The sequence below is a fragment of the Polychytrium aggregatum genome (genome assembly GCF_025602895.1).
Source record: "Polychytrium aggregatum strain JEL109 chromosome Unknown BJ171scaffold_33, whole genome shotgun sequence".
Lineage (NCBI taxonomy): Eukaryota > Fungi > Chytridiomycota > Chytridiomycetes > Polychytriales > Polychytrium > Polychytrium aggregatum.
Window position 1 is genome coordinate 77,000 of NW_026516235.1, and position 22,663 is coordinate 99,662.

The window sequence follows — 22,663 nt, forward strand, 5'->3', positions numbered from 1 at the left end:
TAAGCGGCGCATCCAAGGATAAGCACTGTGGTTGACTTTGGGGATATCTCGTGGAAGCAATCGGGGCGATACTTTGGGCAGTTTTACCGACGCCAGGGATTCGCAAGGCGCGAACTACAGCGAGCAGCTATTCAAGACCCACATGGAGGCCGAGCGACTGGGAAATTATGAAACAACCCCGGGACGGACTGCGTGCGCGGTCTACGAATAAACATGTATCTGGGGCTGGCGATGCATGGTGCCCATCAGTCGGGGGCCCTCGGTGTCTCGTTGTCCCTGCTGCCCGGGCCATGCAGTCGCTGCCCATTCCCATGGAAGCGGAGCTGTTCCCCAGCCCACCCCCTGCCCGACGCTGATCCCCTTTTATTGGCCCGCCCAAACCCTGCTGGGCGGGCCATCGCAGCATTTCCGCCAGATCTCGCTGTCTCTGTCCAAGCACTCCAGCAGCGATCCAGTCTCCTTCGCTTCGCCGTGCTCTTGACTGCACCCGATACACCACCATCGATCCTCGGCAGCAGGACCAGCAATGTCGGTTTTCCGCAAATTCCGATCTTTGAAGCGATATGCGCCCTTGGCTGTCCTGGTTGTGCTTGGGCTTCTCCTCTGCTGGCCAACCGAGCCAACCGAGTCGCCCAGCGATATCGTTCTGGTTATCCCGGCCCCAACAGCAAACAACACTCAGTTCACCAACCAGCTCTATGAGCTGATCGACGCCACCCACAACAAAATCAAGACCACCGGCCCGTATCCATACGATATCTATGCCGAGCATGGCCAGATGCCTGAGCGGCCCTGTCTCCGTCCCAATCCGACTCTTCCTCGCGAGGACGAGGACGGAGGACCTCTTGACCAGGACGCAGCCAAGAAGCCCTGCGTGATCGACCGATCCAAGTACCACATCCGAGTCGATGGACCCATCGGCCAGCCCGTGTCCTTTGGCATCGTGGCATCCAACATTGCCATTGAACTGAACCGGCTTGGCTATGTAAGCATGTCGGCGCAGATCCGATATGATCCGATATGATCCGATATGATCCGATATGAGCTGATATGATCTGATATGAGCTGATATGAGTTGATATGAGCTGATATGAGCTGATATGATGCACAAGCTGCCGGTCTTCTTGGGATACGCGGATATACTCTGGTGCTAGTGTTTCTTGTCGTCACTTGGAAGGAGGGCCGGAGCCCAGCAGGTTGTTAGGCACGAAGGAACCCGGACTGACCTTTGTCGATCGCCTCCCCTCACCACTTCTCCAGAAAATGTCCATGAATATTTGGGACTCTGGAAAGGCCATCCTCACCCCCGAGCTGATCCGGGTCAAGAGGAAGCAGGCTTGGCTCTGGCCCCCAACGACAAACGCACTCGACATCCGCATCAGCCACGTCAATAGCTTCCAGGTGCATCCCTCGACGCACTATTTCGGGCTGACGGCCTCCGAGATCCCGATGGGGCCCAACACCAAACTGGGCCCGCATCTGATCAAGTACATCGAGGCAGCGATTCAGGCCAAGGACCGGGTTCAGAAGCTCTTTGTGCCCTCGCATTTCGTCCGGGAACTGATGGCGCCCTCGGTCAACGATGCGCTGCAGTGGGTGAATCTCTTCCCGCACGGCTTCGACGAGCGCGTGTTCACATTTCAACCTCGGCTCGACAGAATCGATTCCAGCAAGTTCCAGTTCGTCTGGGTTTCTGTCTGGGGTGGACGCAAGAACACCCGGACGGCACTCGAGGCTTTTGTTCGAGCGTTTCCGGACGGGCTGGCCACATTGCCGTCTGGCGAGCAGATCCAGGTAGAGCTCAAGCTCGTCTGTGGCAGCCCCGTCACCATCCATCCATGGGAGCGCGAGTACTGGAATAGCAAGCCCGGCATCGTCATTGTCGAGCCGTCTGCGACACGATCGCCTGCCGACATTGCCCACTATTACCATGAGGCCGACTGCTTCGTGTTCCCGACACTTGCAGAGGGGTTCGGCCTGACGGTACTGGAGGCAATGGCGACCGGACTGCCGGTAATTGTGCCGGACTATTCCGGCATCAGGGACTTTTGCGACCGCCAGACGTGCGTCATGATCCCGCCAACCCGGATGATCAACCTGACCCTTGAAAATGACTCAGGTGAGCCCCGTGTCCACGCAACGAACGGTGGCATAGCGAGTGGGCAGGAGGTAGCGTTGAGGCTTGTTGGAGAGAGGGATAGATCCAGCGCTGATGCGGCAAAGCTTGCAGTGCATCTGATTTGACCATGCGGCTGACAAGGAACGTATCTTGCCAGGCTGTGGCGCCGATATCGACCCGCGGGTGCTGGAGCCCGTTCTGCAGATGGTGGTGCTCAATCGCCGAGCATCCGTAGTGATGGGAAGTCTGGCCGCCAACAAAGCACATCGAGACTGGACCTGGAAGAGAGTGGTGGAAGACTTTGACCAACGCCATATCTGTCCCTTATTTGCGGGCACAGCATCCTAGATGCGGCGGAGGGACAGTTGAGGCGCAACCTGACGAAGGGCATCAGTGCCTGTGTTTCTGTTCAAGAACTCGAGCCTCGTCGGGATCGAGAAGACCACAGGCTGTGCTTTCCGCACCATAGCCGATATGCAAGCGCAAGGACACACTTCCGGTGCCTCTGCCTTATCGAACCGCTCGTGGGAATCGGTTTCCAGCGTCGTCCGCTCCCCAGTTTCGTGATAAACATACAAATACACAGCATGCAAACGTGTGCGCTGCCAATGGAGTGCGATACTGCGTGATCGCTGTTTGATGATTAACGCTAGCTGCCCGTCCTCTGGCGAGGGAGCGACTGGTTCGAATAATTGACGAAGCCCTCGACGGGTCATCTCGATCCATATCTCGTAACGTGAGTGCTGGGGTCTTGCCAATGCATGGCTACCGACGCAAACCCTATCCATCGGCTGGCCAGAGATCGGCCACGATTCGGAACTCGCCGTTGGGCAGAACAATGTACTTGGGATGGCTGTGCTTGGAGAAAGTCAAAGAGAGGCTGTGCGACGAGGGAGTCCGCCCCACGGGTTGGATTGCATGGGTGGGCTGGAGGCGTGCGGCGTGTGAATCTCACGGGGCTGGCTCAAGGAGACGAATCCGAGGCAGCATCGGCAGCATCGGCAGCATCGACAGCATCGACATCGACATCGACATCAGGCGCAGCTGCGTGGGCTGGTGCTTGTCGACGTGGCCGAAAGCGAGCCCGCCGGCGAGGCCCGTGGAAGGTTTTGCCCACGGTCGCCCAGGCAGCGAATTCCTTGGCGCTGTCCAAGAATAGGACCGGCGCGACATCCAGCCCAGCCCAGCCCAGCCCGACCGACGAGGACATCAAGGACGGCCACGTAAGCTGCATTTGCATCAGCGAGTGACCGCATCTTGGGCAGGGAGCATCGTGCTCAGAGGCCACCCTCGCAGGCGAAATCCTTGGCACAACGGCCTTGGCCATGGCCCGGAAGACTCGGCTCTCGGTGGGTCCGGCGCGGCGTGATGCGACGCGCTGCGCACTCAGTCCAACGGCTGTGGATGTCACGAGCGCGTCTGCGGCACTGTGGCTGACCGGCCTGCTTGCCTTGTTTCTGGGCGATAAAACGAAGGCCGACCTTGCCCCTTCGTCGCTCGGCCCACCAACCAGTCCATCAACCAGTCCATCAACCGGTCCATCAACCAGTCCACCAACCGGTTCATCATCGACGCAGCCCATCGACGCAGCAGTCGGGCGCTCCACCAACCCAGCACCGATTCAGTTGCATTTGCCCCGCTCGCCATGTCGCAGCCCCAGTCCAAGGGCACCAAGGCCGCCATGGGATACCATCCCACCACCATCGGCACCCGCTCGCCCAACCCTCTCGGCTTCCTGTTCCTGTCGTGGCTGCTGCCGCTGCTGCGGCTCGGAGCCTCGCGCCCGCTCGTCTTCGAGGACCTCTATTCCATGAAGCCCAAGAGCCGGGCCTCGTCGCTGAGCCAAGCCCTCGAGGCCTCTCTGCGGGCTGCCCCTGGTGCCGCGGATGCATCGCAGCCTCCCTCCAAGACGGCCTACTCCCGTGCCTTCATGAAGTCGTTCCTGCCCCGATGGTGAATGCCACTGCCTCGCATGCTCTTGTTCCGGGGGGGATTGCTGAATGCCGGCTGCCACTCACTCATCCACTCGGCCATTCATGCATCCACTTACCCTTGTCTGTTCCCTATCCTTCCCCTCGTTCCGGTTCCGGTCGCTTGACATCCAAGGTTCCTGGGCTTTGCCTTCTCGGCAACCGGCATGCTCGCCACAGTCGCCATCCCGCTCCTCATGCGCCAGATCGTCCTCAATCTCTCGGGACAGCCCACCTTTGTCCAGAACCCGTACGGACTGGCCTTCCTCATGTTCGGATGCACGCTCGCTGCCGCAGTCTGCGCCGCTACCAGCACCCAGATCATGACGGGCATCGCCATCGATGTCCGCACCAGCCTCATTGGCTTGATCTACCAGAAGGCGCTGCGGCTCTCGGTCAAGGCATCCAAGAAGTTTGATGAGGTGCCATACTCGTCGTTCTCTGGTGTTGTGCATCGGATGATTCGGCCTCGCCACATCCAACTACACCGCATGTACCCCCAACGCATCCATCTGCGTCCTGTCAAGGCTGCTGCCCGATCCTGGTCGCCCACATCGACTGGATTTTATCGGCCTGCCTGCACACAGACTCGTCCACACAGACTCGTCCGCGGCAACTGACTCGCTCGCGCTCATCGGTTTCTCCAGGGTGCCCAACTTGTCTTTGTCAATGTCGACAGCCAGGCCGTATATGACACCATCATTTACTTTGACTCGTGCATCAACACTACGGTCCAGGTAGAGTTGCATCTCACCATGGATGAGGTCCACGGCTGGATGAGGTCCACGGCTGGCTCGCTGGCCGTGCAATCGGGAGCGATGACCATCATGATTGACTCGCCGGCTGATGTGGCGCAATCATGCCCTCCCTCTCTCACCCGACGCAGATTGCCCTGGTGATCTACTTCATATACACCCTGATTGGACACTACATCCTGATTTCCGTCTATGTGATGCTCGGCGCCCTAGTCCTGCTTGCGGCTTGCACCGTCTTTCTGACGCAAAGCCAGAAGAAGATGCTCGCCAACAACGACGACCGCCTCAATCTCATCCGCGAGGTGTTCATGAACATCAAGATGATCAAGCTGCGCGGATGGGAGCTCATCTTCGAGTCCAAGATCGACGTTATCCGGTATGCCCCAGCTCTGACCATTCGTTTCTCTCCACCGTGCCCAGATATGCGCATCGCTGATCCACCTGCGCGTGCTCACTCGATTCCCCTCCCATCGATCAGCGAGAAGATGATGCGAGGTGTCGCAGGATACTTGATCAGTATTTTGTTTCTGATCGCTGTTATTATTGTAAGCCAAGGCGTGCTGGGTTGGGTCAAACAAGAGCTTTCGACTGTCTCCGGCTGGCAGTCACAGAGCCATTCACCCCAGATATCGCTGGCTGCGGTGTGGTAATGTCCCAGTCCCATTCAAGGTGCTGCACGTCTCTAACCAGCTCACTCGTTCGCCCTTTACAGTCCGTTCCCCTTTTGCTTCCCACGGTTACTTTCGCCATATATTCGGTGCGTATCATATCTGTGGTATTCAGAGATTCCTAGGTCTGTCTAGCCTGAGCCACTCACAATCACCTGTTTCATTTCAGATGAGTGGCAATCCTATGCGCCCAGAAGTTGTGTTTCCCGCTATGACGTACTTTATAATGCTTATTGAGCCTTTGAATACCCTCCCGTTCAGCTATGGGTATGTCGCTGCAATCGTGCGTCGCAACTCTGTTCTTGCATGATATGTTCTCCGCGTCATCGATGCGGACTTCATTTTGGATTGTGCTGGCCATGCCGACTTGGATCCGCAATCGATCCACCTGCGTCGCTCTGATGCTGCTTCTCCGACGATCAGTAAATTTGCCCAGGGCCTTGTCTCCTGGAATCGACTCGTGGCTTTCTTCAATGCCGAGGAGTCGTCTGGTGACTCGGCTCCGCTGCTGGCTGCCGATGTTTCCACGAACATATCCGCGGCCATCGCACTCAAGGACTGCACCTTCCGTTGGGAGACCAGCGAAGAACCCAGCACGAAGGACGACGCAAAGAAGAGTTTTGGGTTCAAGAAGAGCAAGCGCGACCCCAAAGAAGAGCTTGTGCATGACAGCAGCCTTGATTCTCCGTCGACCCAGGGGGCTGATGATGCACCCGCGACTAAGACTGCGTTCTCGTTCGAGGGCCTTGACGTTGAAATCGCCCGTGGATCTCTGACCGCTATCGTTGGCCGCGTTGGCTCAGGCAAGTCGTCCCTCCTGACGGCTGTCTCTGGACAGATGACCAAGGTCCAGGGCACCGTCCATGTCAACGGCAAGCTCGCCTACTGCAGCCAGCAGCCCTGGATCCAGGCCGCCAGCATCCGCGCCAACATCCAGTTTGTGTCTCCCGAGTACGACGAGAAGCGCATGGCCGAGGTCATCACCGCATGTGGCCTCGAAGCCGACATGGCCCAGCTCGCCGGCGGCATCGACACCCAGATCGGCGAAAAGGGCATCAATCTCTCTGGTGGCCAGAATGCCCGAGTTGCCCTGGCCCGTGCCGTGTACAGCGACGCCGACATCTACCTGCTCGACGATCCCCTCGGTAAGTCGCCACACGATGCCAGTGGATTGGCCAAGCTCATGCTGCTGTCCGTGCTGCTCATGTGGTTGTTCGCATCGCTGCCCATGTGGCTCGATGGCGTCCACCCACTCTTGCATCGACACCATCCTGCGCACTATCGCCATGGTTCCTGCCCACCCCCCACACACGCACTCATCATCACTGTTCATCGACCCGATGTCTCTCTCCGCATCGATACCGATCCGTCCAGCCGCACTCGACTCCCATGTCGGCAAACATGTGTTTGACAAGTGCATCGGCCCCAAGGGCATGCTCTCCAGCAAGACACGAGTGCTCGTCACCCACCAGCTCCACGTTCTGCCCTCGGTCGATCGCATCATCGTCTTTGACAATGGCCGCATCGTCGAGTCTGGAAGCTACTCGGAGCTCCTTGCCAAGCCCGAGGGACACCTCAAAGAGATGGTCCAAGACCACAAGGTGTGCATCTGCATCCGGGCTTTGTGATCTTGCTGTGGGTGATGGCGAGGCAACAGGTCCCGATGATGATGTTTGGCATGTACGACAGACTACCGCCCGTTGCTGACGATTGTCTATGCTGCTTGACGATTGTCTCTGCTGCTCAGTTTGACTCTGACGACGAGCAGGAGCAAGAAGATACCAAGGCCGCTCAGTCAAAGGAGACGAAGGAGAAGACAGAGGCTGGAGAGGCCAAGGATCTGATCGAGGAGGAGGAGATTGAAATTGGCGAAGTTCAAAGAAAGACCTATGTAAGTTGACTGGATCAGCAAATACTTTGAACGCATCGATCTGCTCACAGCCAATGACTCTCTCTGGCACGCCCAGGTGGACTACTTCAAATACTCGGGTGGATACTGGACAATCTCCGCCATGGCGTTTTTCCTGCTCGTGTTCATGGGCTTCAGTGTCGCGTGTCAACTGTTCCTCAAGTAAGGGCATTCGATTTCGTCAGTCGCACCGTAATCAATGCCCTCTGAGTATGCTGACATGTGACTCTGTTCAACAGCTATTGGACGACCGACTCACTGGGCTACTCACAAGACACCTACCGCCTCATGTACATCATTCTCTCGGTTGTGGAAACTGTCGGGCTGAGTAAGCAGTCGTTGTTGCAGCATTGGATTTGGTTTGTTGTTGCGGATGGCTAACAGACGACGTTTTCTCATTCCTCATTCTTCTTGCTCCGAATAGTCATTTACTGCTTTGCTGGTGGCTTCAAGTAGGTTTGGCTTGTACAGGAGATGCTCCGGGGAATGATTCGGCGGCGCCGGCGGCAACGTGACTGACATCTCGCCCACAGCTCCATCGTTGGATCGCGCAAGATCCACAAGCTGGTCATCAAGAAGCTGCTGAACTCTCCGATGCACTTTTTCGAGACCCAGGTGCGTTTGACACTGCCCACTGGATCCCTGTGAGACCTGGCAAGTGCTTTGCGATCCCCGAGCCGACCCATGGTCTCACCCTCCACTTCATCCCATCGCTCAGCCGCTCGGCAGAATCCTCAACAGACTCAGCAAGGACATTGAGATGCTCGATCAATGTATGTGACCCTGGACTTGCACGCTCTGCAACGAATGATTGGATTCGCCAACGATCAGCATCAACGATGAAGTTCTTACACAGCACATATTGCAATCACGCAGATCTCTGGAATATTGTACAGAATGTCTTCCTCGTGGCGGTTCTTGTGTTGAACGACTTCATCATTACCGCCTATGCCACCCCATGGATCATCAGTAAGCATCTCGCGATGTATTGCATCTGTGCTCGAGTGGTCTGCCCATACGCTCTAACTCCGCACTTGTTGATTCCGTGCTCCAGTCGAGCTTGTGATCCTGTCCGTTGCTGTCTACTACATCTTCAAGTTCTACCGGTACGACTCGCGCGTCTCGAATAGCTGTGGCAGAGTGATATCAGTGCGGTGCTAATCCTGGCTTCTCCCCGGCCAACAGTGCATCGGTCCGCCAGCTCAAGCGCCTCGATTCCAACATGGTGAGTGGCACCACATCACCACGCATGTTTGGCGCTGTTCTGTGGTGTCGTTCATAGCCCACTCGACTCGCTGCATTCGTGATTCTGGCTACATACGCTGTGGCAACTCACACACTACTCGCCTATGCCACTCATCTCTCGCCAATACGTCATGCTGTCCGCCAATCCTCCATGTCTCGGCTTGCTTGCAACAGAGGAGCCCGCTCTATGCGTTCATCTCCGAGTCCTTCAGCGGCGTCTCGGTCATCCGTGCCTTCCATGTATGTGTCCATGCCGAAATGCGTCGCCCGCTCTGCCTGTCATGGATCGTGCTTGTCATGGATCGTGTTTGTCATGGATCCTGCTTGGCTTGTATCGCGTCCATCCCAAGACCATGCCAAGCACAGCCCAGTGCTGACTCTCTTTGCCTTTGTCGCAGGCCCAAGAGACCTTCATCGAGCGACAGCACCGCTTGATCGACGACTCGAATGCACCATTCTATCTCAACCAGCTGTGCGCCATCTGGCTCCGTGTGTGGATTGCGGTGAGCATGGTGCACTCTGGGTCGCGTGTGTTTGGCGCAGGTCCATCGATAGATCGATCCATTGTACTCCGGCAACTGACGCCTGTTTCATCCCACGCCAGTCATCCATGTCTTTGATCACGCTCGGTACCATCCTCCTTGCTATCGGAACCAAAGTTCCTCCTTCGACCGTGGCTCTCGCCTTGTCGTGTGCTGTGGATATTCCCAACCAACTTATTGTGAGTATTCGAGTTTGACGATGTCCTGTGCCTGCTACTGAGGCCGCTTCCCACATTGCTGTACTATGCAAGCGTCCCTCCTTTCTCCATACTGCGACGCCGTCCCGCCTCGCGTCGCTGCGCAAATCGCTGCTTGGGTGCGTTTGCGTTTGAAACGAGTTTGACTGGATCCATCTTGGTCGACTTGCCAGAACTTTGGCCAGACTTTCAGTCTGTTTGAACAAGGCATGAACACCATCGAGCGCCTGGTCCACTACATCGAGAACATTGACGGCGAGGCACCAAGAAAGTGTGAGGCCGTCGATCCCCCGTCCGAGTGGCCCAGCAAGGGCGAGATCCAGATCAAGGACCTTGCCGTGGCCTACCCGAGCCATCCCGATCGGCTTGTTCTGAAGAACCTGAGCCTCGAGATCAAGGCAGGCGAGAAGATTGGCGTCGTTGGACGCACCGGCAGTGGCAAGAGCACCCTGCTGACGGTCCTGTTCCGTCTGCTGGATCCCGTCGGCGGCGAGATCACCATCGATGGATTCAGTACGTCCCTGCACCATACCGATATGCAGTTGCGCATCTCCCGCAACTGTCCAGCTCTCGTTGCGCGTTAGAGAGCAATCTGCACACTGCAGATCGCCTCTGGTCATCCTCTGCATATGGAGACTCACCTTGCACTCGAGGCTGTGCTTTGGTGCGCAATCGTCGCTCGCGCCACACCAGCCGATCGGGAATGCAAAATACTCACTGCCATCCTTGCCATCCAGAAACGGGCAACATTGGCCTGCACACGCTCCGCCAGCGCCTCCAGATCATTCCGCAAGAGCCCATCCTGTTCTCGGGCACCATCCGCTCCAACATCGACATCGAGGGCAAGTTTGACGATGCCGAGATCTGGGAGTCGATTGGGGTATGTGACACTTCTGAGCGCGGTGCTGGTGCCGTGCTGCATGGCCATCCTGCAGGACTGATTGTGTCGGAGCAACTCGTACTCACCCAGCGATGCGACCGCCACCGTGGCTGTTGCCTTTAGTTTGTCGGCTTGACCGACTACATCTCCAGTCTGCCCGAGAAGCTCGACTCTGCCGTCACGACGGGTGGCCAGGTGGGTGTGCTTGATGAGCGCTGGGAACGCAACGCTGGTCCGGGAGTCGATAGGATGTGGACTGCACAAAGCGGGCAGGAGAAGCGGCCGCCTCCGCCCGTTGGACCATGAGCAGTTGCCTTCTCACGCTCACCGCATATATGGCTCGTGCTGGGGAAGTATGTCTGCTCTCTGACCAATCATACTGACTGATTCTCACCTCGTCACGACAGAACCTCTCCGTGGGCCAGAGACAGCTGCTCTGTCTGGCCCGTGCCATCATCTGCAAGCCCAAGATCCTGGTCATGGACGAAGCCTCGAGTGCCGTCGACGCCATGGCAGACACCCTGATCCAGAAGGCCATCAAGAGCAACTTTGCCGATTCGACCGTGATCAGCATCGCGCACCGACGTAAGTACAGGCACACTTGCTCATCGAGACAAGGCAGGGTCGCAAGCGACAGGGGCTTGCCGTTGCGACCGAGGGATGGTCGGAATCGATGGACAGCTGCTGACGCCTCGCTGGTTTACTCGCATGCATCCCCGCGGACTCGGAGCAGTGAATACCATCGCCGACTTTGACCGCATCATTGTGCTCGATGCGGGCAACATTGCCGAGATGGGCACGCCGCACGAACTACTCGCCAAGGAAGGCGGTCTGTTTGCCGAGATGGCCAATGCAACGGGTCCGTCGAACGTGCTCAGGCTCCAGGAAGTCGCTGCCCAGCACTCGCACTCGACCCTGAACGAGCTGTGATGGCGGCGCAAATGTCGCTGTCCGGGCGTGCTGGGATAGCTCGGCGACAGAAACCAGTGCTGCATTCTCCGTTCCACATCGCCGTCGCCAGCAGCATCATCCTGTGCATGCTGGTAATATGAAGATCGATTCCACAGCTGCGTCGATCACCTTTGAACAAGGCTACACTCGCTCTGAGTGTGCCGATACTCACAATCAGCCTTTCTTGAGGTCAATATCTGTTGTGTTTTCTCGATTCTAAATACATGACAACATACATCGCCGCACATGAGTGCTGCCGATGTGTGATATAATTCCAATTGCTCGTGTCCCATTGAGCAAGAGACGACATACTCCAGTGTATCGAGTATGTCCGATTACCACCGTCAATGATCGGTCTGTATTGCTTTAGCGAACGTCAGCGCTGCCTGCTGGCCATATCAATGGCGTTATCAATACTGGTTGGTATCCAACGGCTGTGGCTGGTCAAATCACCACCCTCGTGCACGAACACAACACCGTCATCAATGAACAAAATGAGCCGCCGTGGGGCTGACTCTGGTCCAAGCGAAAAGAGAGCCTTGCCGCTTTCGTGCTTGCGGTGGAGGGGCAGGAAAACCAAGTCGTTTTCGGCTGCACGCTTCTCGGCGTACTCTTTGAAGGAGATGTCCGGTGCGCTGCGTTGCCGCCGGGCAGCGGCTGTGTCGACTGGCGGAATAGGCTGGGGCTCTTCGCCGAGGACCCGCTGCAAGTGCGCATCGACCGCCTTCCACGACAGGCTGCCATCGAGTTGGTCACTGATCAGCTCCAGAGCGAGCTTGAATGAATCCTCGATGCCCGAGTGTCGCAGCAGCGTCGACGGGAACGATCCTTTCCAGGCAAAATACCACTGCTGTACTTGCTCGAGATCGCAGGTGCTATGGCCGAGCCAACGATACAGTGCCTCAAGCCATTTGGGAAAGAACTCGGTCTCAAATGCGCGGGCCATCAGAGCATCCGGAATGGTGCCATGCCATGCAACAACCCACGCAAACGGCTCCATGTTCTGGTGCTCAGACGGCGTCACCAACAGCTCGTTGCGGAGTGTGTGAATCAGTTTGGGCAGCACCGCCCGGACCAGCATACTGTCGATCTCGGCATCCGGAAGAACACCCCTCCAGGGCTTGATGTTGGCAATCCCTTGAGGATCGGACGGATGCCAGCCGTTGGAGTTAATTCCAAAGCTCTTTTCCAGTCTCCGGCGAATCGGCGTGAGAAGCGGCTGAAGCTGATCTCCGAGCAGGGGCAGCCACGGATGGATCCACCAATGCATCGATGGTTTCGTGGGGCTCCAGTCATCAATGGCCGACGAGAGCTTGGGCATCAAGAGTTGGTCGACAATGTTGTCCATGAGCCAGCGGGGGATCGTAGTTGCACTCGCACCATTGTCGGACTCGGAGGCCGATTGATCGTAATGCCCAGTGCACCACGCGCTTAGGAGCTGGACCAAAGGCTCGGGCTCGTACACATCCCACGAGTTGCTGTGGGAGAATAGGCATGGAGAAGAACTGGGTTAGCGGCAGGCTTGGTCGACTGCATCATGAACCCGATCCGGGCATTAACCGACAAGCAGCAGGCGGGGCCAAGCTCTGTCATAGCGCACTCATCACAGCACCGATGCCGTCATCGTTCAGGTGAGCTGTTGCCAGTACTGCTTACTTGATTGCCGAGCGGATCTTTGGCAGCCAGATGTGGTAAAGGAGGCTCTCGTATGGCGTCATTTTGGCGTTGCCGCTGTCTGCGCTATCTTGAATGAACCTGGTTGCTGCCCCAAAGTGATCGATCTCATCGGCCTCCAGATGCCTCGACTTTGGTTGTGACTGTGGCGGTGTTGACGACGAAGTCGTGTGGAGCAGTTGCTTCCACTGCTTGAAATGATGTACGAAGGTCGAGGGCGATTCGAGCGGACTCCACATCCTGGTCATGGCTTGTATGATCGGCGAGATCGACGCAACGACCAATTCGTCGAGATTGTAGGCTTTGTACTCCTCGTAGTATTGGCTTGATAATGTCTCGAATATCGGGCTGAAAAGCTTGAGCGGGTCTGCGTCAGAGCCCTCGCGCACGAGGACAAGCGCCTGCCGCGAAAGAGCCTGGCAGTCCTGCGCTAGTTTCGAGACTTCCTCCAGCCTCTTGATCTTGCTGCCTTCGGCAGCAACTACAGATTTGAGCCGGGCTTCCTTGGTTTGCAGCTGATCACGGGCGTCTTTCACAAGCTTCAGTTGCTTGCTGAGCTGCATGAGCTGGTCTTGGGACAGGTCCACTAGTAGCCGCATGTTGTACCGCAGCTCGGGTATCCGCTCGGTGGCCGCAACCGAAGGCACACTCGTCGATTTGATCTGAGATGCGTCCACGATCACACGAGCTTCGGGCCCACGCATATCGATGATCTTGGTAACGGCGGGGGCGGCGGCCGGTCGGCTGGGAGCGTTGTCGCCTGGACTGCCGTCTTGCTCTAGGAGGATCTCGTGGGCGGTTTTGTACTGCGCTTTGGCCCGACGGGAGCCTCGCTTCCACCCATCATGCGACCGCGATACTGCGTCTTTATCGTCTCTTGTGGCTTTGGCTGAGTCGTCGTCCTGGGCCTCGTCCGACTGCTGTTTCGAGCGTTTCTCAGCCTTCATTGTCTCTGTCTGGAAGTCCACTCGGCCCAGACCAGCGCCCTTGGGCAGAACCTTGACGTCGATGGGCTTAGCGATGCCCTCGCTGTTCATGCCCAGTCCCTGGCCGACTTTGTAGCCTTGCTTCGAGAGCAGCTTGAATCCAATGCCGTATGCAGATTCCAGCTTCTTGATGTCTTGGCGCGATGCTTGCGGAGCGGAGCTTGGAGCCGGCTGTTTAGACTGAGTGGGCGCTTTGGGGGGCTTGCGAGTCGATCCGAACTCGATGTTTTGCATGTTGCGCATTGCATCGGACATCGAATCTAGATTGGACGCTGCTGGGGCAGAGGCCGAGCTGCGGCCAAAGCCCAGACCGCTGGAGTGGAACGACATGGATGGTCGGCTCTCCTCCTCCTCCTCGCTCTCCTCGTCCTTGTTCCAGACCATGGGCCGCCGGCGACCGGTATCGCTGTCGCCGTCATCCTCATCATCAGAGTCGCCATGGCCATCGTCATGGCCATCATCGTGCTCGCTGTTGCTGGGGCTGATACTCTCGTTGCCATGCGGCGGTCGACGAGCCCGCCGGCGGATCCGGGAACCTCCAACGTCATTATCCGAGCCGGAATCAGACCCGCTGTCTGTCGACCGAGTGTCGGGCTGATCGAGTTCCATGTCATCTTTGCCACGGCGAGCGTCCGAAGGGGGGGCAGACCGCCCAATGGAGGGACCGGGGGGCTGCGTTGTTGACTTTGAGGCTACAAACTGCACGGGCTCGTTCTTGCGTCCTCTCCGCGGCTTCCAGCTGCGATCTTCGTCGCTTTCATAGCCAAAAACACCGTATATCATTTCATCCTTGGACGCATGACGTCTTGCTCGCGATGCAGGATCTAGAGACAGCGACACAGCAACAAACGGGCCAAGAAATATGTCAGAAGAATCAGCGGAGAGATCGAAATCAGCGTGTCGAGTAGAGCGGACTGCCTGCCTCGGAAAAGCTGCTCCTCATCGATGTGATCTTGATCAAGGCCATCAGCACCGTCGTCGTCAAAGTCTTGCTCCGATGCCGACGAGTCGAACTCGTCGTCTCCAAAGGTCTTTTTTCGCTTGCCCATGATGAGCCGAATGCGGTGCTTGTTCACTGACGGATGTCCTGCTGTTGTGTGCAGCGTTGATCTGCCGGCGCAGGCGATAGAGTGTGCAGATCGATTGCGATGGGCTGGACATGGACGAGGGGTGTGGCTGAGATTTCGGTCATGTGGATGTCACATGCCATGCGCCACAGCCAGTCCAGCACCGACAACCCGAAAGCGGAGTGGCTCATCGCGGCAGAGCTGCACGCTGAAGGGCCTCCAAAACGATCGCGTCCGCAGAGTGTCATCATCTTGCGTGGCACGAACTGACGCCGACGGCACAAGCAACGCGAGAGCGGAGTGTGGCGGGTCGGTTTCAACTGATACTGGTGCCATATGTATTCATGTCAAATAAATGATCGACTGGGGTTCGAGGACAACGAGGTAGGAACGTCAAGTGAACTAATCAGTGGATTCAGGCGGATGCACAAGGACCCATCGACGCACCAGGCCGGCCGCTGCTTGGTGCTTGCAGTGGCTCAATCGCTTCGTGTGATCCGACACGAAGACACGATCTCGGCACTCAGCCCGAGGGTCCGCCCAGCCACGATGGAGCTGGAATTATCATAGACGAGGTAGTAGACACCATATTTGCCCGTGATGGGCACGCTGCCGGAGATGGTCGTGCGCTGTGAATTGGCCTTCATGAATGGCGAGATGATCTCGCGAGCAAATCCTGGAGGGGTGGCCGGCCCAGCTTGTTCTCTGGCGGGGTACTCGACAGAGGGTGGTCCAGCCGAAATGGCTGAGCTCGTGGCCGATCCAGCAGAGATGGCAGAGACGATCGTCTGTTCCTCAAGCGGTCGATTGCTTGTGGGATCGGAGCTTTGCGGATGCCGCAGCTCCGGCTCGAGATCCTCCAGCGAGTGCGTGGCGCTGACAGGCGACGATTCGTGGGAACTGCGCGAGATGGGCCGGGGCGAAGGGTGCCGCGCAGGCGATGTCAAGACTGTCAAGCCCGCAGGATCGCTTGGAGGTGACTGGGCGGTCGTACCATGGCTGGAGCCAGAGCTTGTTGTTGGATGATCCGTCGCACCGACAGCACCGGCAGGGGCAGTTCCAGCGGCGTTGTGGTTGACAACAGCGGCGAGTCGGAGGGCGAGTGATTGCTTGCGAGCTTCCTGTGCCTGCTCGCTGTTTGCGGCGTTCGGAGGAGGTGCCGTCACGGTTGACCTCCGGCTCATCATGGATGTGATGGTTCGTCGCGTGCTCTTCGGGGAAGGTTGTGCAGCAGTGGCAGTGGCAGCAGCGGCGGCGGCGGCGGCAGCAGCAGGGGTGGTGGAAGCAGCGATTGTCGAAGCAGCGGTCGAAGCAACAGCCGAAGCAGCGGTCGAAGCAATAGATGATGTCTCTATCGAGCGGTGGACTGGCTCGGAGCGCTCGGCGTCAACATGGCCGGCAGGCTCGAGTTCAGTGCCGGCGCTGGCACCGGCATCCGATACACCGCCGCGGGACCAGGGCTTGTTGGCAGCGGCGGCAACAACACCGCCAACCATTCCGGCGGCGGCGGCGGCAGCGGCACGGAGCGAGCCCACGCTTGTTTTGTGGGCCACGCCTTTGGACTTGCCACCGCTGTCGGTCTGAGGAATGGCGGCAGACGCTCCCGATGCCGACAGGACCGCTGACAGATCCACGTTTTCAATGGGCAGGCTCTGCTGAGGAATAAAGACGATGCCGAACATGATGTCGTAGCCTCCGGTCGAAAAGTCCCACCGGAGAAGGGTCTGCTGCTCGGTCGTGGTGTCGTGATCGGCACCAAAGGCATCCGACAGGATCGTCTCGGTAGCCATGATCTTCATCTTGAGCTCGAGGTTCTCATCGTAGAGCAGAGGGATGCGACAGACGGACTTTCGGCTTATCAGGTACTCGCTGTAAAGGCTGAAGGAGAACTTGACCTCCGACTTGGGCCGCTTGTAGAGCTTCAGGGGCGAGAGCGAGACGGGGCGAACGATGTACTTGTATCCGAGCGACTTTTGGCCCTTCTTTTGTGCCTGTAAGTTCTCCCAGACAAGATAGAATGTACCCGAGGAAAGCGAACTGATGCAGATGTTACCGCTCGTCGGCCGCGAGTATGCATTCACGGGGCACGCGGGGAGGATGGTGAGGGCCGCTTCCAGGTCATCACCGGCAGCACTTGGGAGGAAGCTCGAGTTCCAAACAGGACGAAGGCTGTCGGGCTCGCCAGCCTCAGCGCTCGGGACAAAGTAGATGCCAAAGGTGATTGGCTGCTCGGTGTCGACCATAAACTGCCAAGCCAATTCAAGCGCCGTGCATTGGTCGTATCGGTTGTGGTCAAAGACGACGGGGATTTTGAAGACCTCCTTGGGCTGAAGCAGCTTCTCGATGGGAGAGTTTCGCTCGTACGAGGTCATTAGAATATCGTCTGTGCTCGATGACGGGCTAAAAATGGCCTCGATGTGGTGCCCATTGCCGTGGGAGTTGTAGCGCGACATGGACCTGTGGTGTAAGGCCACGTCCGGTAACAGCTCGCCGTCGGTCTCATCTTGGGTATCGTCGCAGTCCTGGTATATGGTGCCGACAAGCGGATCGTCATAGTCGTCCGGAGGCTCCTCGTCCACCCTGTCCAAATACGGATCGCTTGAGGCTGAAAAGAACATCTCGTTGCCGTGGTCTTCATTGTGGTCCCCGGCGTCGTCGTCGTGGAGGGCGAGCGGGCTTTCGCGACCATCAATCCCGGGCAGCCGAGGAATGTCCGACGACATGTATCCATCGCTTTCATCCATGCCGCTCTCGGCGCCACTGGCGCGCGAATCGCGCTTGCCGCTGTTGAGCCAGGTGCGACGGGTCTTCAAAATCGTGGTGGCAGTGGCGCTTGCAGCATCGATGAGTGCTTTGATCTTGGTGTCCTTGGCCTTTGCCGATGCGCTCAGGGCAATGCCGTCTGTACTTGCGTCCGTGTCGTGTGTCTCTGGCGCAGCCGCGACCGAGCCGGTGCGAGTCGACGCTGCTGCGTTCGGATCTTTACCGCTCGTGGTGGTGCCGAAGAACTTGCGCCGACGCAGCTCGGTGCCACTGTTGCTGCTGCCGGTGCCCCACACCGCCGAGGCAGCAAAGCTCAGCAGGCTGCTTCCCACGCCCGTCACCAGCGACGAGGTCGACGGCTGGATAGTGCCATCCGGATCGGCATCTCGGCTCTGGCTCTTGACACGGGCTTCGAGCTCCTCGATAAACTTCTTCAGTTTGCGACTTGAGTTGTAGGTAGCCTCGAGGCGATTCAACTCGTTGCTGAACTGGCTGACGACTGTAACTTGGCATACGTTGGGGCCTTGTGGCTCAATGTAGTAGCCATAGATGTGTACATTGTGCAGATTTGAGGGGTCGAAGGACTCGGGTGGCTGCAATGAGCCGGACGGAAGGCTGCCGCTCTCACCCATGGGGACGCTGCTGTTGCCGGGAAGCGATCGGCTTACATCGGGCCCATCCCGAAGACTGCCCAACGACGATGCTCGCAGCGAGGACGATGCAGGAGTGGCCACGGGTATTGGCTGCGACGATGTCAAAGAGACACGGGCATCTTCAAGGGAGGATGTCTGATGCGGCTGGCTGACGGGAAACGCATCTGGCGAGAGGTTGGCATCATGGGACTCGAGGTTGGCCAGGTCGCCTTCGGTCGGTAGGATCGATCGATACACAACCACATAGGAGTCTTGTTCGTGGTTACTGGATGAGGCCGCGTCTGCGGGAGCTGGCTCGTGCGCCATTCCGGGATGGGAGACCGACCCGGCCTTTGAGGAGAGGCGCTGCCGGATCTCCAATGCCACAAAGCCTTTCTTGACCTTGCCGATATTGTAGGTGGTGTAGCGGATGATGTTGATTGGACCTTGGGCAGAGGCAGGAGGATACAAGAGCGAGCGTAAGTATTGATACGGAGAGAGTTACGATCCGAGCCATGGCGGGCAACATTTGCGGCAAATGGGAATGATGGGTCTGCATCCACCGATCTAGACTCACTGATGTGTCGCAGGATCGTTGTTTTATCGTAGCTTTCATCGACGTGGCGCATATGCTCGGGATTGCTCAGTATCTAACAGTCAGCGAGGACGGGCTCAGGGTCAAACAACTTGTCCGGCGGTGACAAAGTGTGGTGGCAAAAGTCCCATAGAATGTGGCGTGCATGCTGGGCCATAATCCGGAAGCAACCAGAGTCGTCTGGGTGGCGAGGACACTTGCAACGAGGACACTTGCAACGAGGACACTTGCGACGAGGACACTTGCGACGGAGATAATTGCGACGAGGATAATCGCAACAGGCAAGACACACGCCGGCCATCGATGGACTCACCGAAAACACACTGGCGGCATCGCACGCAATCCGGAGAAAGACGCGAGTGACCTCGCCGACTTGGCCGTTGACGGCGACACGCTTGCGCTGGATATGAACGCCGCCCCGATTCTTGATGGTCTTCCAAACAATGGGGCCGATGGCGCTGGTCGCGGCAGGGGTGGTTGAGAGATTCGAGGCGTCGACGAAGGCTGCCTTACCATCACCTCGGTCATCCTCGCGGGCGAGCTGGATGAATGGGGGCACAAGCGATTCGTTGTATTCCAACACTTCTTGGGCATCCGCTGGGCTGGGTGAGTCGAGGGCGAAGGCTATGCTGTGCAGGACATCGGGAACAACCCATGGGGTCCACGGCTTGGGATTGCTGCGAAGAAAAGCCGAGCGGTTCTCCCACAGGGTGCCGTTGTTTGGAGTGCGACGGCTGGGGCTGCCCGCACGCTTGAACGAGCGCTCGGACTTGAGCTTGGTCGTCTGGCCTTTTTCTCGAGCAATCTCTTCTTCCAACGAGGGCGCCATCAGCGGCATAAAAAAGATACGCCAAGAGGGAAGCACCCAGAGCTCCAGGAACATCTTGCGGACAATCTTGCCCAGAACCCTGTTGACCATGTCGCGCAGCATCTCGCTCTCGCCAAGGGTGATGGGAGAGTCGACCGTGAAAGCTGCCCCGGGGTCTTCGGCAAAGGTAATGGCGAGCATGTCCGACCATTTTTCCGAAGGACATCGCAGTCGAAGCTTGAGAATGACCAGTCGAACCCGAAGCGATAGAAATGTGGCGTTGGGAAGGATCGAGATGGTGTGCAGTTAGCTCGGAGCTGTCGACACTGTGGATTCCAGCAAGAATGCACGTAGCATTCGCAGCAAGTGCAAAATCGAGCATTGACGAGGAGCAGAGCGGTCCTGGAGCAGCTGAGAAGAATCCCAATCGAATCCGGGCGGATGGGCCGGTGCTCCTTTGATAGCAGCAGCTGGTGTGGTTGTGAGATAGTTACCTTTCCTTCCAAGCTACTGAGTGTAACGCGGACAGGGATAGTGATGCCTCCGACCAGTGTCGCCTGGATGCCAATGGACGCACCGCCAGTGTATTTCATGTCCAGCTCGATGGTCTTTGGACGAAAGTGCGTTGGTTATAGCCCGCATCCATGAACAAATGAGACGAGCATAATTAGCGCGCGAATATAGGCTGCTGGTGAGGAATCAGTACTCCTGCGAGTCAGCTGGCGTCTGGTAGGAGACCCCCACTAAACGGCGATGCCGACATGCCAAAAGATCGCCCAAGACACCACCCGACGACGTCGACTCACAACAGCATGATCTTCGCTGACGCCCTTGATGAGTCGAACTCCAGAGACATCGGGGGCATGGTCTCCGAGAGAAAGCTCACATATGTTGATGTACGACTGAGGAGAGTGGATGCATGGAAGCGGTTGGTGCCGGTGTTGATGACGGATTGATCAATGTTGAGCCGGATACCAGGATATGTCCAGACACAGACGACATAGGTTAGGAATGGGACCATGTCGGCGTCCAAGTACCGGACGAGAATGACACATGGCGGAGGATATAAATGATGCAAAGGTGGAGAAGAGCAGCGTCGATCCATGCAAAATGTACAGAGAGAATGCAACTAATCCGGTCGTGTGATGAATTTGGTGATGGAGGTCGACAGAGCAGACCGACAAGCAGCCATACACATCCGCATGCAGGCAGACGGCGTGGAGTATCGAGTGGCACGAGCAGTCAGCGAGAGCACAACTACGGCTGCTTACGACATAGGTGTTGCCCTTGAGCTTCATGTTCATCTTTTTCATCATTTTTTCCTTCATATTGGTCTTGAAGGCCTCCTCGTTGCGCAGCGCCAGAAAGAAGCGGTGGGCGAGGACATTGGCCCAATGACAGGTCTCTGTTGCAGACGCATACTCGGGCTCGGGAGGCGGCAGATCCTTGGCCGCGGCGGGAGCGGCAGAGGGCCGGGGAGGAATTAAGACATCGTCGTCGGCCGGAGTCAAGGCCTTGGCGAGGAACTCGAGAATGCCGGTCGGATAGTTGTCGGTCGGGATGTCCTTGTGGATTTCGACGCCGCTAATGATGGCGGGAACATACTGGGAGATTCGGGTGCGGGGGTCGAGCAGGAACTTGACGAGCTTGTAGATGATCAGAGCCTCGACCAAGACGACAATGACGATCCCAAAGAAGATGCCACGGGCATAGTAGGAAAGCGCCGTTACGGAATCGAGGGCATATCCGATATCGGCAGAGGACACCATGAGCCTAGAAGACGAGATGGAAGGATATGGGGATATGGGGTTGTATGTGAGGATATGCGGATGTGAGCAGCGCAGACCAGCACAATGAGGCCGGAGACGGAGAGCGATGCAGCGAGAGCGATGCAGCGAGAGCGATGCAGCGAGAGCGATGCAGCGAGAACGATGAGGGCAAAGTCCACAAGCGTCCTCATCTGCATCAAAGACTCGTCGCAGACCAGGGGGCTCTCCGTTTGGCCGAGCGTCCGGGAGACGGTGCTGGGCCGGCGATCATATGACGGCAGACATGGCTGGCCGAGCGACAATACGCAGAAAGACGCACCAAGGGGTTCTGGATGTTGGGCGTCCAGGGGCGGTTGCGACGGGGGCAGAGCGGACTCGGAGACAATCGAGATGGCGGCGGGCTGGGCAAGAGCGCTGGAGGGTGGAGAGAGAGAACGAGGGAGCAGTTCTGGGGAGCCAATCGTGCGACGCCAGCGCCCCAAAAGCCAAAGCCGAACAAGTAACGGCCCTAGCGATGCCTTGGCGATGCTTTGGTGATGCCTTGGCGATGCTTTGGTGATGCCTTGGCGATGCTTTGGCAGCCGGACATGCACATTCCAGCGACCACCCCGCCCCACACACCAGTCCTCGATAGCAACGGCGCCACCATCGCCCACATCGCAGAGTCGCTGATTGCCCCGGATAGGCGCTCCGCAGCGGTACAGCGCGGTGAACAAAAACGGAACGCATCGTCTCATTCGGACAAACACGGCGTAGTCGGATCATATCACACCCGGCCGACAACGGCCAAGTGGGTCAAATCATTTCCCTGTGTGAGAGAGGTGACAGCGCAAAGAGCAATATCGCAGGAGGACCTCGGCGAGGGATATCATGGAGTTCGGGGGCCATCAAAGTCGTCTGATTCACACAACCCACACAACCCACGCAACCCACACAACCCACACAACCCACACAACCCACACAACCCACACAACCCACACAACCCACACAACCCACGCAACCCACACAACCCACGCAAGTCATCCATGTCTGAAAGAATAAGTTCGCTGTCATGTCCAGCGAAGGCGTCGGTCGTGAAGCAGCAACCGCAGAAGCACTGCCCCGCAGCAAGCCAACAGCGACTGTGGCTGCGC

At 57.6% G+C, this 22,663-nt stretch overlaps 4 protein-coding genes across 4 annotated transcripts; 2 read left to right on the forward strand and 2 right to left on the reverse strand.

The window, feature by feature from the left end:
* Positions 1 to 358: 358 nt before the first annotated feature.
* On the forward strand, positions 359 to 2,739 carry BJ171DRAFT_569809 (uncharacterized protein). The gene is made up of 3 exons (XM_053113589.1): positions 359 to 985; positions 1,261 to 2,119; positions 2,277 to 2,739. Exons 1-3 carry the CDS (start codon positions 527 to 529, stop codon positions 2,465 to 2,467), a joined length of 1,509 nt encoding a protein of 502 aa, XP_052964245.1. The 5' UTR covers positions 359 to 526; the 3' UTR covers positions 2,468 to 2,739.
* Positions 2,740 to 3,602: 863 nt separating this feature from the next.
* On the forward strand, positions 3,603 to 11,514 carry BJ171DRAFT_601095 (P-loop containing nucleoside triphosphate hydrolase protein). The gene is made up of 26 exons (XM_053115062.1): positions 3,603 to 4,072; positions 4,226 to 4,511; positions 4,737 to 4,826; positions 4,976 to 5,220; positions 5,323 to 5,389; positions 5,557 to 5,601; positions 5,682 to 5,779; positions 5,936 to 6,657; positions 6,887 to 7,113; positions 7,260 to 7,403; positions 7,480 to 7,583; positions 7,661 to 7,749; positions 7,846 to 7,873; positions 7,955 to 8,036; positions 8,140 to 8,194; positions 8,298 to 8,390; positions 8,476 to 8,527; positions 8,607 to 8,646; positions 8,841 to 8,906; positions 9,065 to 9,169; positions 9,271 to 9,387; positions 9,579 to 9,918; positions 10,143 to 10,285; positions 10,409 to 10,480; positions 10,693 to 10,870; positions 11,019 to 11,514. The coding sequence occupies exons 1-26, from the start codon at positions 3,765 to 3,767 to the stop codon at positions 11,213 to 11,215; spliced, it is 3,993 nt and encodes a 1,330-aa protein (XP_052964246.1). The 5' UTR covers positions 3,603 to 3,764; the 3' UTR covers positions 11,216 to 11,514.
* A 98-nt stretch (positions 11,515 to 11,612) lies between these two features.
* On the reverse strand, positions 11,613 to 14,130 carry BJ171DRAFT_426817 (GC-rich sequence DNA-binding factor-like protein-domain-containing protein; the record flags this gene model as incomplete). The annotated part of the gene is made up of 2 exons (XM_053107783.1): positions 11,613 to 12,714; positions 12,893 to 14,130. The coding sequence occupies 2 exons, from the start codon at positions 14,128 to 14,130 to the stop codon at positions 11,613 to 11,615; spliced, it is 2,340 nt and encodes a 779-aa protein (XP_052964247.1).
* Positions 14,131 to 15,256: 1,126 nt separating this feature from the next.
* BJ171DRAFT_601097 (uncharacterized protein) lies at positions 15,257 to 21,941 on the reverse strand. The gene is made up of 7 exons (XM_053115063.1): positions 21,850 to 21,941; positions 21,033 to 21,534; positions 20,568 to 20,663; positions 20,256 to 20,369; positions 19,267 to 19,998; positions 18,936 to 19,008; positions 15,257 to 18,804 (listed from the first exon to the last, which is right to left on the reverse strand). Exons 2-7 carry the CDS (start codon positions 21,528 to 21,530, stop codon positions 15,443 to 15,445), a joined length of 4,875 nt encoding a protein of 1,624 aa, XP_052964248.1. The 5' UTR covers positions 21,531 to 21,534; positions 21,850 to 21,941; the 3' UTR covers positions 15,257 to 15,442.
* Positions 21,942 to 22,663: the final 722 nt, after the last annotated feature.

Coding starts and splice junctions, on each gene's coding strand:
- BJ171DRAFT_601095 (XM_053115062.1), top strand. CDS start 3,765: ATGTCGCAGCCCCAGTCCAAGGGCACCAAGGCCGCCATGGGATACCAT. Junction 4,073..4,225: donor AAGTCGTTCCTGCCCCGATG/GTGAATGCCACT, acceptor TTGACATCCAAG/GTTCCTGGGCTTTGCCTTCT. Junction 8,037..8,139: donor TGCACTTTTTCGAGACCCAG/GTGCGTTTGACA, acceptor CCCATCGCTCAG/CCGCTCGGCAGAATCCTCAA.
- BJ171DRAFT_569809 (XM_053113589.1), top strand. CDS start 527: ATGTCGGTTTTCCGCAAATTCCGATCTTTGAAGCGATATGCGCCCTTG. Junction 986..1,260: donor AACTGAACCGGCTTGGCTAT/GTAAGCATGTCG, acceptor CCACTTCTCCAG/AAAATGTCCATGAATATTTG. Junction 2,120..2,276: donor GACCCTTGAAAATGACTCAG/GTGAGCCCCGTG, acceptor GTATCTTGCCAG/GCTGTGGCGCCGATATCGAC.
- BJ171DRAFT_601097 (XM_053115063.1), bottom strand. CDS start 21,530: ATGGTGTCCTCTGCCGATATCGGATATGCCCTCGATTCCGTAACGGCG. Junction 20,370..20,567: donor TCAGCGAAGATCATGCTGTT/GTGAGTCGACGT, acceptor TTTCGTCCAAAG/ACCATCGAGCTGGACATGAA. Junction 19,009..19,266: donor ATGCCGCCAGTGTGTTTTCG/GTGAGTCCATCG, acceptor GCTGACTGTTAG/ATACTGAGCAATCCCGAGCA.